We start from the raw sequence: 15,386 nt of genomic DNA, 5'->3' as shown, positions 1-15,386 counted from the left end.
TAAAACAACCAATTAAACAAACTTTTCTCTGAATGGCAAATTAAAAAAAAATTAAATTATTTTTCCCTCCCACTCCCCTCCCCACTCCCTGTCCCCCCAAAAGAAAGAAAACCAAGTAATTGTAACAAATATTCATAGTCAAGCAAGACTAATTCCTACTTTGGCTGTGTCTCATTCTGCATATTGTAATGGTGAACTTTCAGAGCTAAATTTTCTAGTGACGAGGTGCTGTCAGGCCGATAGAAACAAAGGAATCATGTGTTCCAAAGTCCCAACTGGTGAAACTGTGCAGCTGTTCTGAAGGACTTTCCTTCTGCTAGGGAACTGAGAGTGGCTACTATTTTTTCCCCCAATTTTATACGTCCTTTGCAGAATTAAACACAGCAAAGTCCCATTGCTTATTACAATAGCATTCACTAATATTTACTTTAGGAAGCACAAAATGGAGGTCTCGTTCTAACTGTAGCATTATCCTCTCCAGCTTCCGCAGGGATCGCTGTGTCCCAGAGAAAAGTACGGCAGATCAGCGATCCCATTCAGCAAATCTTAATTCAGCTGCACAAAATTATCTACATTACCCAGGTAAGTGCCCCCTCCTATTCTTGCTCTTTTGTCTCCAATGTCTGCTGAAGGAACGACTTTAGATGCCTTGGAGCACTGGATTATTACTATCTCACTCTCCACCTCATCACGGTGGGAGCCTGTTTCTGGCCAACAGATAAGAAAGTTGGGTGAGTAACTAGGTCTCAGGGAGCCTGGGTCTCTGAGTTCCTCAGCTGTAAGTTATTGTATATTTTTGATGGCAAAGAAACAGAAGGAGCATGTATTTCAAAGACTAGCCATTCAGATTCTCGGATGTGGGACTGGCAGAGAGGATTGGACTCCCAGAAGAGCAGAGAGAGAACCAGAAGGGGCTGCTTAAATCTAGGCCTATCAAGGAATAGGAGTAAAATGGCAGACTGGTCAAAGGTAATACATACAATGATGTGCTAGAGACACACAGCCCTTGCTGGTTCTGGAGACCTGATTGTTATATTTTTAGTGTGGTTATTGATGTTCCTGGAAATAGGCAGACGCTATAAATCCAGGCTCCATTCATTGTTCCATTGATTGGCTAGACTTTAGAAAACTTTAATAATGCAGATGAAACTAAAGTGTGCGTCATGCCTCTTTTTATTTTTCTTTTTCAAAAAATATTTGCTAAATGTTAGTCAGGATACATAGCATATTGTTTAAACCATGATAGAATGTGTGTTGGGTTTATAGTAAGGAGCCTGGGTTTGAATCTCAGCTATGATACTTAGTAGCTTTGTGAACTTAGGCAAATCACTAAACTGCTTTGAAGTCTCTTTTCCTCAATTATAAACACAGAGACAAACACTTGTAATAATTCACACAGGACAAAACCCTCCGAACCAGGGATTTGGGGCCTTTTGTGTGAGAGAATCATTTGGCAGTTAGTAAAGCCTATGTTTACCTTTTCAAGATTTTTTAAAAGTATAAAATAAAAGATTTAGAATTATAAAGGAAAACCAATTATATGGCAATCCATCAAAATATTTGTGAAAAAGTTCAAGGGTGCTCAGTTAAAAACCTTTGCTCTGAACCTTGAAGAGCTGTATGTCTTCATCTCCCTAAAGAGTAGCACAGAGCCTGGCACTGAATAATGGTTTTCCGATGAATAAATGTGAATTATGATTATTAGCCTAATTTTTTTTTATTACACAGGGGTGTCCCAAAAGTCTTGGTGCTGCCTTAAGCCCTTAAAGCTGCACCAAGACTTTTGGGACAGCCTTTTATCAAAGGAGGTCGGTGGTTGAAATTGCAATCAATTATTCAAGTCATAAGAACAATGTGCTGTCAAATTCTTTGGCTGTCCAGTCAGCAAGCTTTTATTAAGAGCTTACTATGTGGCAAATGGTATGTTAAGGGCTTGGGAATAAAAAGAAAGTTAAAAACAGTTCCTTGTGATAGGTTATGATGACTTATGTCATGTAATAATAGAAGCGACGCTTATGTAGGTAATGCAGGCATCATTATGCTTATTTTACAGACGAGGAGCTAAGCTACAGAAAAGCTAGGTGATGTATCTGGGGTCACATGGCCTATCTGTGTTGAAGACAAGATTTGAACCCAAATATCGTGTGGTTGTAGTTTTACACATGGAAGAGTCTTTGGACGACACCTTGTCCAGTCCCCACATTTTACAGATGAGGAAACTGAGGCCCAGGCAGGCTGATTGGTTTGCCCAGGTCTCACAACCAGTAAATGTTTAAGGAAGTATTTGAACTCAGCTCTCTCCACAACCCCCCCAGGTCCAGCATTCTTTGCACAATATCACGCTTCCTCTCAAAATGGGACTTATTGTTTATTTCTGGACAGTGAAGTCATCTCATTGCTTTTTAAAAGCTCTAGGAACCATGACAGATTTTATAAGTCTCCTACGAAACAGAGGCTTCCTCCTGGCACAGGAATCCCACTTTAGGCACACTCGGGGGGCTTTGCCCTTCTGTCTCAGGTGCCTGGGAACACCATTCCTTACACAGTGAAGGGCACAGACAGGCAAGTGATCCTTCCTGCAGGGCCCATGCAGACAGCCTCTTCATATTTTGTACCTACCATGTACATATGTTTTCACCTCCTGTAGAATGTAAATTCTATGACGGCAAGGGCTGTTTCATTTGGCATTGTCTCTGTTGGACAGAGTTGGGCACATAGTAGGTCTTGCTTTCCAGTCTTCTTAGACCTTACTCCCCACCACATACTCTTGGACCTTCTGGCTGTTCTACAAACAAAACACCCCCCTCTGACTCCAGGCATTTTCCCAGCTGTTGTCCCCTGTGCCTGGAACACTCCCCTCCTCAACTCCACCTATTAATTTCTCTGGCAACTTAAATTTCACTGATGTCCCAACTGAAATCTTTTACTGAAACCCTTCCCCAACCTCTCTTACTTCTACTGCTTTCCCTGTTAAGTATTTACTGTTTAACCTATGTGTGGCTCCCTTTGTATTTGTTTGTCTGTGTGTCTCCCCCATTAGATTGTAAGCCTGCCTTTGGCTTCTTCTTGTGTCCCCAGTGCTCAGCACAGCGCCTGGGACAGAGCAGACCCTTAATACCTGTTTATCAATGGCGTGGCTGGGTGAATCCTGATTCCCTCCCTCTCCCAGTTCCTGGGTGGGTGTCCCCGCTTGGTGGCCACTTCCCTCTGGGTCCTGGGGGTAGCTGCTGTTTCCCTTCCCTCTGGATACCCCTGGAGATCCGAAGGGGGGATACCCAGTAGCTGGGTCAGTGTGAGGTGGCCCACCCTGAGGGAGGACCCTGATAAACGGGGATCTTCCTCTAAAACCCTGAAGTGCTGCCTGTCTTTGGAAGCTCTCATCACATTCTCTGCCGTTATTTGTCTTGCTAGTAGACTATCAATTCCCCGGATAATACGAATACTCATAATGCTAGGTGAAATTTGCTCAGGGTTTTAAGGTTTGCCAAGCATTTCACGTGTGTTATCTTACAAAAACCCTGGGAGTTCAGTACCATTATTATCCCCATTTTACAGATGAGGAAACAAAGCTTCAATCACTTGTCCAGGGATACACAACTAGTAAATATCTGAGGCTGACTTTGAATTCATGTCTTCTAGACTCCAAGTTCAGCATACAGCTAGTGGCCAAAGCACTGGGCCTTAAGTCAAGACCTGCGTTCAAATCTGGCCTCAAACACTTATTAGCAGTGTGACCCTGTGCAATTTACTTAATCCCTGCCTGCCTCAGTTTCCTCAACTGTAAAATGGGGTTAATAACAGCACCTACCTCCCAGGCTTGTTCTGAGGATCACATGGGATAATGTTTGTTTTTTTTTTCACTTAATATTTTATTTTTTCCAATTACATTTAAAGATAATTTTCAACATTCACTTTTATAAGAGTTTGAGTTCCAGGGGGATATTTGTAAAGTGCTTATCAAAGTGCCTGGTTTAATAAATGCTTATCCCATTAAACTTCAGTTATCTGGAAACTTCACTTATGTGGAATACTTCTTTCCCTACAAAATCAGATAAATAAGGCATTACTGTGATGCAGCAATTGCCTCTGATCCACACTCAAGCATTATTTTCTATTTTAAAAGGATTTTCACTAAATAGATAGTGAATTCCAATTTAAAAATAAGCTTTAACTTTATTTTAATGGAAATAACCTTAATAGCTCCTTGAGCTCCTGATGATTATGTGGAGTAAAAATTTGTTTTTAAATTTATATATAGTTTCTTTATGGTTGCCTTGCTAATTTATATGCAATAAAGGATTTTTATTATGGGGCTATTAGGTCTCTTTATCTGTTTTCCAAGTATTATTGAGGTAAAAGTAAAGCTCTTATAAATACCTTCTTTTGGGTTCTTAAGCTGCCACGGGTTAACAAATAATTCCTCACTCCCTGGCAAGATGGGATTCATTGCTCTAAGTTTTTTGATTAAAAAATATATTTGCAGAATAATTCAAAGTTTATAACATTGTACATGGGAAAAAATGATATCCCTCTTGGGAACTTTAACCTACGGTGCTAAACAGAGTAGATGCTTTTAAAGTAAGGCAGCGAAGCCAAGTCTAAAATTGCATTTCTGTATCAGCCATGGCTTTAATTGCCCAGATCAGAACCAAGAGTCGTCTGTCCTTGATAACGTTACATCTGTTAGCTACCCTGGCAGATATAAAGCAGAGTGGCCCAAGCAGGTTTGTCCAAGCCTGAACTCTGGGAGACTTAGGCTGGGGCCATTACTCAAAGTTGCAGGTACAGAGACCGATTGACACCCGCAGATGAAACATTCAAGGGAGATTTCTGGCTTTTGGCTGCTGGGGCCTTTTCGATGCAGTTTCCATGGAAACAGGTTGGTTGGTTCTGCAAAAATAATGTAAAAGCAACTATTTTAAAAGGCAGGATGTTAACATCCTTACCCTGTCTTCACTGATTTGACATCTATTTTCGTCAAAACTAAAATGGCAATCTTGGGCCAGCAGTTTGTTGGTAATTTCACTTGCTGGAAACCAAAACCTATGTTTGAGCTTATACAATGTCTGATGTGAATGGTTTCTCCATTAGTGCAGGGGCCCTCCTGGGTGGCTGTTCAGAAACGAGCCATTCAGTCAAGGCAGGCACCTCACTTTAAAACAGGGATGTCTGGGATTTTTGTTTTAATAAATGTTCTTAAAATAACAATACTTTGAATATGCGGCAGCTTTTAAAACTGACTGGCTGCCTAGAAGAAAGCTGCTGGTAGAGATCAATTCCAACAAAGCTCATTTGTATGAAAATTACTGTTTTTTCCCCAGCAGGGGAATAAAATACAAAACACCAAAAACAGACCCAGCAAAATACCAGTAGCATAGAATCTGATATCTTCCATCCTTTACATGCTATGATTACAGGGCTCATTGGATGGCCAGACTCAAAGAGTAGTCAGAGTAGTTACTTAAAGTTAAAATGATTAGAATTTTCCAGGGGAGTGCCCCAAGGATATGGACTTGACCAAGTGAAACTCCACGTTTTTATCACTGACTTGGAATTAGCAATTGCTACAAGGCCAGGAGGGAAACTAAAGCCTTAGATAACAGAATTTGGATCCAAGATAACAGAATTAGGATCCTAATGGATTTTGACAGGCTAGATCATTGGGCTAAGTCTGGTAAGTTATTAATATTCAGAAGAGATAAATGTAAAGTCTTGTATTTGGGTACAAAAAGTCAACTTCGTAACTATAAGATGGGGGAGGCATGGGTAGGCAACGGTTGCTCTGAAAAAGATCTGGGACAGGGTGATATGGCAGCCAAAAAGCTAAGACAATCTCGGACTGAGACATGGAACTTCCAGGATAGTAATATGGTGCTGTGCTCTCATCCTAGCTCAGATGAAGTATTGTGATCAGTTCTGGGAGCCATGGTTAAAAAAAGTACATTGATAAGCTGGATGGTGTCAGTCTTGGAACATTACCTCTGGAAGGAGTGGTAATGAGGAGATGATTCTCGAGTAATACATTCCTGAATTATGAATGTTTAGCATATATAAAATGGCATGACAAAAGATGTGAAGACCCTCAAGTTCATATCATATAAGAATTGTTTGAATGAAATGGGTATGTTGAGCCTGGGGGAGGGAAGACTCTGGACAACATGATATCTGTGCTCAATTATTTAAAGGGCTGTCATTTGGAGAAAGGATGAGAATTGTTCTGTTTGATCTCAGAGGGCAGAACTTGGAGAGAAGTGTAAACTTCTATTATAAGAGGGGGGAGATACTCCTAATGATTTGAGGTGTCCCAAAATGGAATGGAGAAGCAGTGAATAGAGTGCTGGTCCTGGAGTCAGGAAGACTCCTCTTCCTGAGTTCAAATATGGCCTCAGACACTTATTAGCTATGTGACTCCGGACAAGTCACTTAACTCTGTTTGTTTCAGTTTCCTCATATGTAAAATAAGCTGGAGAAGGAAATGGTAAACCCCTCCTAGATCCTTGGCAAGAAAACCCCAAATGGGGTCACAAAGAGTTAGATGTGATTGAAAAATGATGATTAAACAAACAAAAAACTTCCAAAACTGGAACGGGCTGCCTTGAAGGTTGACACTCATTGGATATATTCTAACGAACATACTTTCATGAATGTGTTGGACTAGATCCCTGCTTATACCCAGATTCTGCAGTTCAACGAAAATCACCCCAGTGGCTGTCCGTCCAATAGTAGGACATTCATACTTTGACTTGTTTTTTCTATTAGTCAGGAGTTTATGCTGATCCATCCACACCCACCTACCTGATTCGATTGCATGCATTTACAAGTCAGGCAGAAGTTAGAAAGCATGGAGTTAGCATTATTCTTAAAATGCTCTATAAAGATGAATGATTATTTTGTATACAAGAGCAGTCTCACAGATAATTTTTTAAATTGTAGCCTGAGTTCTTGATTAGGGGGTAATGTAAAAACTTACCTGGAAAACTTAAAGATGGGGTATGGTCCCATGGACTAGGCAGTTGGTGCAATGGATAAGCACAATGAATAGCTGAACTTGAGGTTTAAGGAGACCTGAGTTCAAATCTGCCTCAGATCCTAGCTGTGTGACCTTGGACAAATCCCATAACCTTTGTCAGCCTCAATGTCTTCCTCTATAAGCTGTGGATAACAATAGCATCTACTGCTCAGGGGGGTGGAAGGATCAAATTTGTAAAGTGTTTTGTAAATCTTAAAGTGTCACATAAATGCTAACTAGCATTATTAATCTTAATAAAATTATGTTCTAAGATTGCCCTATGTATCAATCTTAATTGGACTGAAGAGGTTGTTTATATATAAAAAAGCTATTTTGAGTCTGCTGTAAGTAATAAGTGAAGACCTGAGTTAGTTGGAAGTTTCCGATTATAATTATATTCAAGAGTTCCAAACTAATTTGAATTTATCACCTGATGACTGGAAGCTAGCATTGGAAACATTCCCTCTGGAAGGAGTGGTAATGAGAAGATGATTCCCAAGTATTACATTCCTGAATTATGAATGCTCAGTATATATAAAATAGCTGATTGTACGTGTTTCTCCCTCTTTATACGTATATCCAGACCATCCCAGGCAATTACCCAGCTTGTTCTGAGTTGATGACAAATCTGATTTTTGGCATATGGAATTGTCTAGCAGGCTTTGGAGAAATTACTATGACTGTCTTCCCTACCACCTCCTCTCTTCCCCCTCATGTTTCTACCTTTTCTTCTGTCTTTCTTTAATCACAATTCAAATTGTTCAATTCAATCTAACAAACATTTACCAAATGCCTTTTTCTATGACACAGACCTTATTTTCTAGTATAATTCAAACAAGGACAAATGTGCAAAAAATTAAAAAAAACATGACAAAACACTATAAAGCAAGGGAAAGTGAGATTAGTGCAAAATCCAGACAAAATGCCGAGAAATTTGGGAAGATTTTTGAATGCCAGGATCATGATTTATATTTGGTAGGGAGTGGAAAACCACTGAAAGTTTTTTGGATAGAAGAATGACATGGTCATAGTAGTACCTTTGATGATTACTCAGGGAGAGGTGTGGAAGATGAATGGGAGAGGTGACAGATGAGATGTCAAAAGACCATTTAGGAGGCTATTTTTTGAGAAAATATTAATTAAATGAGCATTTATTGAACAAAGGAATGAATGAAGCATTTATTGAATACCTAGTAGATGCAAAACTTTATGCTAAGCACTGGGGAAACAAATGGAAAAGGGAGATAATCCCTGCTCTCAAGGGGCTCCCATTCGATGGGGAATGACAACATGTAGGGAAGGCTTCAGTTTCGAGTCAGATGGAAAAATCCCATGGTCCTCCGGGTGCAGTGGCAAAGATGTCCATGACCCTTATTTAATATGATTTCCATGAGTAAAATCCTTTTCATTCCTGGTGCTGAACCATATGACAGTACCAAGGATAATAATAAAGCACCTACTGTAGGCCAGGTGCTGTGCTGGGTGCGAGGCATATACAAACAAAAACATCCTAGTTCCTGCCCTTGTGGAATTTACGGTATATGGGCGAAACAAAATGTGCAAAGGAAATAACAATAGCTAACATTTTTTTTTGTGGTTTAAGGTTTGCAAAACACTTTTACAAATGTTTTATAATGTTGGATCTCACAACAACCCTATGAGGCAGTGCTCTTATCCTACATTTTCAGCTGGAGAAATTAAGGCTGAAAGGTTCAGTTATTGATCCATGGTCATACAGCTGGTAAGTGTTTGAGGCAGGATTCAAACCTGGCCCTTTCCAATTCCAAGCCCAGCACTCCACCCACCGTACTTTGCTATTTCTAGGAAGTATTTTCCATAGGGAAGACACTCGCAACCAGTGGGATCGGGAAAGGTCTTTGGTAGGACTCGGTAGGGCTTGAATTGAACTTTGAAAAAATCTGAATGATTCTTCAGGGAGGAGGTGAGGAAGAATCACATTCCACGCATGGGGACAAATTGCAAAGGCACGTGGAAGAGATGTCATATGGTGAGAACAACAAGTATGAGCAGAAGGGCAGAATGCATGAAGGTATAAAATATGGAGGGGAAAATTTCACTGGAGCCAGACTCTGAAGGGCTTTCAAAGCTAAATAGAGAGAGAATGGAGGGGCAGCTACGTCGTGCAGTGGAGGCTTGGAGCGGGGCATCCTCATCTTCCTGAATTCAAAATTGGCCTCAGACACTTCCTAGCTGTGTGACCCTGGGCAAGTCATTTAACCCTGTCTGCCTCAGTTCCCTTATCTATAAAACGAGCTGGAGAAGAAAATGGCAAACGACTCCAGTATCTTTGCCAGGAATGGTCGGTCAACTCTGTTATATGCTACAGGACAAGAACTGAAAAAAACAAAACAAAACAAAACAAAAGGCCATTGCAGTGCTCTGCAGTTTCAGCTAAATGATAAGACTGGACAGTAGATTGCAAGGGGTTGAAAAGAGATTGAGAAGTGAGGCAGTAAAGGTAATGCGTGTGGACATCTTGTATAAAGATTTAGGCTGTGAGAGGAGGGAAAGCAAAGAAGGAGAAAATGGGTGTGAGGATGAGGATATCTGAAGGGCAGAGTCCATAAAAAGGGGGAACCCACAATGGTCCATCCTCTTTGAGGACATCATTAGTAACTTTGGAGACATAGTGATCATAATGCCATATTATTCCCTGCTTATTTTGTCTATAGCTTGCTTTGTACACATTTGTTTGGATGCCACCTCCCCCATTAGACTGTGAGCTCCCTGAGGGCAGGGACTGTCTTTTACCCCTTTTTGTTTCCCCAGAGCTCAGCACAGTGCCTGGCATGTAGTAGGCACTTTATAAATGTTTATTGATGGATTGACGTTACTATGGATTATCACTTGAAAGTCTGACAAAGCATTTTCCCTAACAACAAGTAGGGGGAAAGCGATGTTTTCAGTGGAGTGGTGGGGACGGAAGCCAGATTGTAAGGAGTTGGGAGAGTGACCGGTGGTCAGAAGATGGAGGCAGTCAGTATGTTTTGCTCTTTCTAGGAACAGTATACCTTATTGGCGCTGACAGGGAATAGGAGAAAGGATCCAATGGCCGGGTCTGGGATTTATTTTTATTTTTTGGTACAGGGAAGAACCTGTGTTGATCTGAGGGTCCATGTTTTAGCAATGCTGGTGTTTTCATTTATTTCCTGTTATGTTGTGGCATCCAGGTCTTTTTTTCTTTGATGGGGCTACAATTCTAATTATCTTCCCTGTACTCATATAGAGACCTTGAGCTGACTTTCTTTACAGAATATCAGGATCCTCTGATGGGAGCTCTCCCATCTACTGTCCTCATCAGCTCCGCATGCCACTGTCTGTCTCTGCTAAGTGCAATAGCTGTCTATCTTTTCCTATTCTGATGGAGAAGCAGCCTTCCTCCTGTGTTACACTAGCTCCTTTGTCAGTCCAGAGGCATCTTTCTGTAGTGTTGTGATAGTAATGGCAATTAAAGATTCCCCTGTATTGGCTTGGTTTTCAAATTGATTGTGTTAAAACCCAGAGCTTGTTAATCCCACCTGTGGGATGGACTTGCTGATGTGAAAAGAAAGTCCTGAACTGGGAGGAGCTGGTGACGTAGATTTGGAGAGACAAGAGAGAGGCAGAAGAACTTTTTGGAAGCAGCACCTCGTGGAGGCAGAGAGAGACTGAGAAGGATTGCTGAGGGCCACTTTGAATTGCCCTGGACTTTTGAGACCTGCCCCCTGAGCTGCCAAGGACTGAGGAGACATGGCTATTTCGCTGGTACTTTGTCTGTCTGTTTTGATGTTGTTTTGCCAGATTTGTCCACTAGTGAAAGACAGTCCTGTTGTTGAAGAAGTCCTGGAACCTGGCTTTTGGTTAAGAAGGCCTGAGATTGTCCTGCAGACAGAGAGTGAATACTGTCCACTGGTGAAGGACAGTGCTGTTGTTGCAGGGGTCTGGGAACCTTTCTGTTGGTTCAGAAGCCCTGAAGAAGGATTTTCTTGTTGTATGTTTACAGAAATCCTGGGAGAGGGTTTTGCTAATGTTTTCAGGGGTTCTAGGACTGTTCTACAGACAGAGGATGAATTAATGAAGAGACTGGCAATGTATCTTGTGGCCTTGCTAAGCCTTGTCTCCCCAGGAACTAAGATTGCTGAGAACTTGCCTTGTGTCAAGATGAAGAAAAGACCTCCATTTGGGTATTAAGTGCTGTGTTTAAACTTGATATAACTCTGGGGTGGATTCAATTGTGATCCAGGGGTGGGGAACTTTTGACCTTTTTGTGCTTTGTGGTGGACTAAATGAAGGTACAGCCTAGGGGTGGAGAAGTATTTAGAACAGAGACTTTGTAATTGATTGAATGATTGGAAGGTCCTGGGGTGGGGTAGTCCTTGGAGATTATTTAATCACGCTTAGTAAATTCTGTATTTGGAATGATGTCATGTTTTGATCTTCTCTGTTCTTGGTTGGTCACTGAATAAAATGGAGAGCCCCTATGCTGGTATTCTGAACCTTGGGAAGTTGCCTTTTCTTGGCATGACATTACAAGTGTTTGGAACCAATTCAAGGAAATTGGTTCAAATTCTGGTTTCTGAGCATTTCTGGACAAGTTGCTTCCCTAGTTTGAAACTTAATTTCTGTGTTGATAAAATCATAGACCTAAAGTCGTAGACCTTGAGCTGGAGGGGACCTCAGAGACCATCCAGCTTAACCCCTCAAGTTCCAAGTCCTTTGATCCCATTTTCTGGATTTAATCCTCCCTGACCCCTAAGAGACCTTGTGGTTCCCATTTTATCCTAGCAAACATGTAACACCACCTTGTGTCTTGATGATGGGGCTCTGTATGTAAATTAGGTTTTGGATGAACTTAGGCAAGACCCATTTGGATGCTATGAAAATTGATCAATAAGCATTTCTTATGCCCTGTACTAGGTGCTAAGGACACAGAGACTGAAACAAAAAAAATGTCAACCTTCAAGGATCTTACCTTTCAACTGGGAGGGGCAATGTGTACATATATAAATATATACAAAATAAATGCAGGGCAATTTTTTTGGAGGGAAGGCACTAGGATCAGAAAAGGCTTCATGTACAGAGTGACATTTGAGCTGAGCTTTGAAGGAAATTAGGGATTCTGAGAGGCAGAGGTGAGAAGGAAGGCTTTCCAAGAATGGGGCATGGTTAGTTCAAAAGTGTGGAGATAAGAGATGGAGTGAGGTATTTGAGAAATATCAAGGAGTGACATGTTTGGCTATGACAAATGTTGACATGGCATTGGTAAAATGAAAAGTGAGAGGCAAATAAAAGTAGTGTTTTAAATATAGAAACTGTATATATAAATATATATATACATACACATATTATATATGTATATTTGCAGTATATAGAGTATAGTGCAGTATATGGGCAATATGGGCATATATAGTATAGTATGTAGAATAGATATAGAGTGTATATATGTCTGCATGTATACATGTACAGATGTGTGCATATATACCCATATATACATACCTACATATATATACACACATGTATACATATGCTGTTTGAGGGCTATAGCACTAAAAATTATATAATCAGCCCATAGTCTAAGAAATAAGTTCAAATTCTGATTCAAATGCTGTTAAATATCATTACCTAGCCTTTGCATCCAAAGGACCTCCAAGGCTGCTCTGCGGTTGTCTCAATGAGGTCATGATTGTTGTTTTCTCATTTCCTGCAGCTCCCTCCTGCTCTGCACCACAATTTGAAAAGAAGGGTTATTGAGAGATTCAAGAAATCCCTCTTCAGCCAGCAGAGCAATCCTTGTAACCTGAAATCTGAAATTAAAAAGGTACAGTCTTCTATATTTAGCAGTAACTTCTCTTGGTATTAACTACAATGCATTGGGGTGGGGGCAGGGAGACTCGATCCCTTTCCCAAAATGCCCTCATTGTTTTTCTGTTCAGGGCACAGGGCAACCTTTGATGCTTGAGGTGCAGAAAGAGGGAAAGCAACATTTTAAATTCTCTCCTTGATATCTCCGACTGTCTTTCTGGGAAGGTAGTATCATATTCCTTGAAGACTGTAGTGATAAACGAAATCCGAAGAGTTGAATTGTTATTTTATGTAAATATAATTTTAAAAAGACTTTACCCCTTTAGCTGCTAATATTCAGAGACTTCACTAGGCTATGACCCAGAGGACTAAAGTTCTAGCTCCTGGGCTGCCCCAATGATGGTGAACAAGTCATTTCCCAGGTGTGAAGCCCAGTGTTCTCATCCATCAGATGAGGGGATGGTTGTTGACCTGTAAGGCCATCTCCTGCTCTGAGATTGTATGATTTGCTGCACTTGGGTGGGTAGGCTGCTTCTTTGTGTTACAGATGGGGAAGCTAAAGCTTAGAATCCACCCAAAAAAGCAGAGCTGAGGCCGGGCCCACCCAGTGACAGGGGAGACCACTCCTCTTCTAGGGCACCATTTTGAGGAAGCACCACCAGATTTCACCTTCTCAGATGGACCCAAGTCACAGTGCAGTGAGTCCATTCAGAGAAGGAGTAATGATGATTACAACAACAGTGTAGATAACATTTATAGAGAGCATTAAGGTTTGTAAAACACCCTGCATATATATTATCTCACAACGACCTTGTGAGTTATTATTAGATTTTTATCCTCATTTCACAGATGGAGACACTGAAGTGCAGAGGGCTAACTGCTTGGCCTGTCATGAAATACTATCAAAGAAAAGATTCAAAATCAGGTCTTCCTGGCTCTCTCCTTCTTGTCCCACTTGAGCTTGTCATTTTCATGATCATTAGCCATAATATTGGCTGATTTGGGGTTTACAAAACACTTCCCCCTTATTTTATCATTTGGTCCTCACAACTTCCCTGGGAAGTAGATGTTGCAGTTTTCAGTATCCCCATTTTATAGCTGAGTAAACTGAGGCTCAAGGAGCTTAAGGCCCAAAGACTTTCTTCTTCCAAGTTTTTGAGTGTATGAGTTTGGGCACAGCTTTCCAACTTGATCGGTTAGTTTTTCCTTACCAAGCCTCTTGTTCCCCATCACAAGCTCAGTGGGTAAGTGTACTGCTCCTTGTTACTTGGGATGTAGGATAAGTTCTTTGATTAAGAGAAAAAGAATGGATACAGAATGTTTTTGTCTTTGTTTTGCTTTACTGGTGCCCATATTGAAAGAGGGGAAGTGTAAAAATGTAGGCAGCTCCAGATAAACAGAACATAAAACCACCTCGGCCTAGATCAGAGAGCTCCTGCCTCTTTCCTGGGCTGGATTGGGGAGTAGGGCATAGAAACATAACCACAGGAGATCAAAACAGGAGGAAAGGAGTTTCTGGCTATTTACTCTGCAGTATTTACATGCTGCAGTAGGAATACACAGCAAACATATTTTAAACAGTCAGAAGCCCAGAATTCCTGAGGAAAGATTGCATTTTGCAAAAATCTCATATTTATTAAAATGATATACAGCAAAATCTCAGGCTTACAGAATAATTCAAATGCTGGTTTTATAGCATGAAAGACACCTTGGCTCCCAATTTCTCTGGTAGTCAGATTGGAACGGCAGCTCTCTGGAATGCCAGGACTTTGTACCACTTAAAAATACATATCCACTCTCCTGTTATGTTGGTTGAGTTTCCTGGTTCATTCACCATTAATTAAATATCATCTTCCTCTCAGTGACTGATATGCTAGGTGGCCAAGAAACTCATATAGCTCTCCTCTGGGGATCTTTCTTTTCATCAGCTTTTCTGTGTCCACCTCTACCGGAGAGTAGGTTTCTATTAATTCCATTAATTCATAAATTCTATTAATTAGGAGACTATAAAGGAAAGTGGAGTACCTTGAGAGGGCCCACCTTGGAGATCAGCTTGTCTGCATTTTGCAATCTTATAAAGCAGTCTGAGCTAGCCTCTCAAGAAGCGCTTTGGGTATTCTTTGGAAAGCAGTTTGAGGGAAAAGCCTGGATAGCCCAGAGCACCCTCCCATGGTATAATATGTTATCTAGGAGATATAAATGGAAAATCTCAGTGTGGCCAGAGAATAGCCTCAAGGATTAATAGGGTGCCTAATACAGTAGATGTTCTAACCTTAAATTAAAGGAGGGAGAAGGATTATGCTTGCTTGATTCTCAATCCAACAACCTAATGTATAGGAGAAATCTAATGAAGGCCACAGTACTCTGTGACACCAAGGCTTTAAGTCTGACCTTGAACTGTAGGCAGGATGAGCTCCACCTTCCTCTAGCAGTCTGGTTCTGCTCAGGGAGCCCAGCATAGCTAAGTCCTATTGTCCTAGCCAGTGGTCCCGAGCATTGTGCCCTTATGCCTTTTCCTCCAGTCACCCTTCTGCCTTACCAGTTCTGCTACAGCTTGGATCATCTATTGTCTAGC

At 41.0% G+C, this 15,386-nt stretch overlaps 1 protein-coding gene across 9 annotated transcripts in view; it reads left to right on the top strand.

Annotated features, from left to right (window-relative positions):
• The window catches only part of NEK10 (NIMA related kinase 10), a 211,086-nt gene that overhangs the window by 178,376 nt on the left and 17,324 nt on the right, over positions 1-15,386 (top strand). For 8 of the 9 annotated variants that reach the window (XM_069088526.1, XM_069088523.1, XM_069088527.1 and 5 more), the window contains 2 exons: positions 482-582; positions 12,717-12,827. In XM_069088526.1, coding sequence (XP_068944627.1) covers positions 482-582; positions 12,717-12,827 — 212 coding nt within the window. Of the gene's footprint in view, positions 1-448; positions 583-12,716; positions 12,828-15,386 lie in introns of all 9 variants that reach the window. The other variant, XM_069088521.1, reaches the window with a different exon arrangement.

The sequence above is a fragment of the Petaurus breviceps genome, unplaced genomic scaffold (assembly GCF_028583685.1).
Source record: "Petaurus breviceps papuanus isolate PSGF00001 unplaced genomic scaffold, PetGlider_PUasm1.0 185, whole genome shotgun sequence".
Taxonomy (NCBI): domain Eukaryota; kingdom Metazoa; phylum Chordata; class Mammalia; order Diprotodontia; family Petauridae; genus Petaurus; species Petaurus breviceps.
Note: the sequence above shows the minus strand (reverse complement) of the source record. Positions and strands in the feature narration are given on the sequence as shown.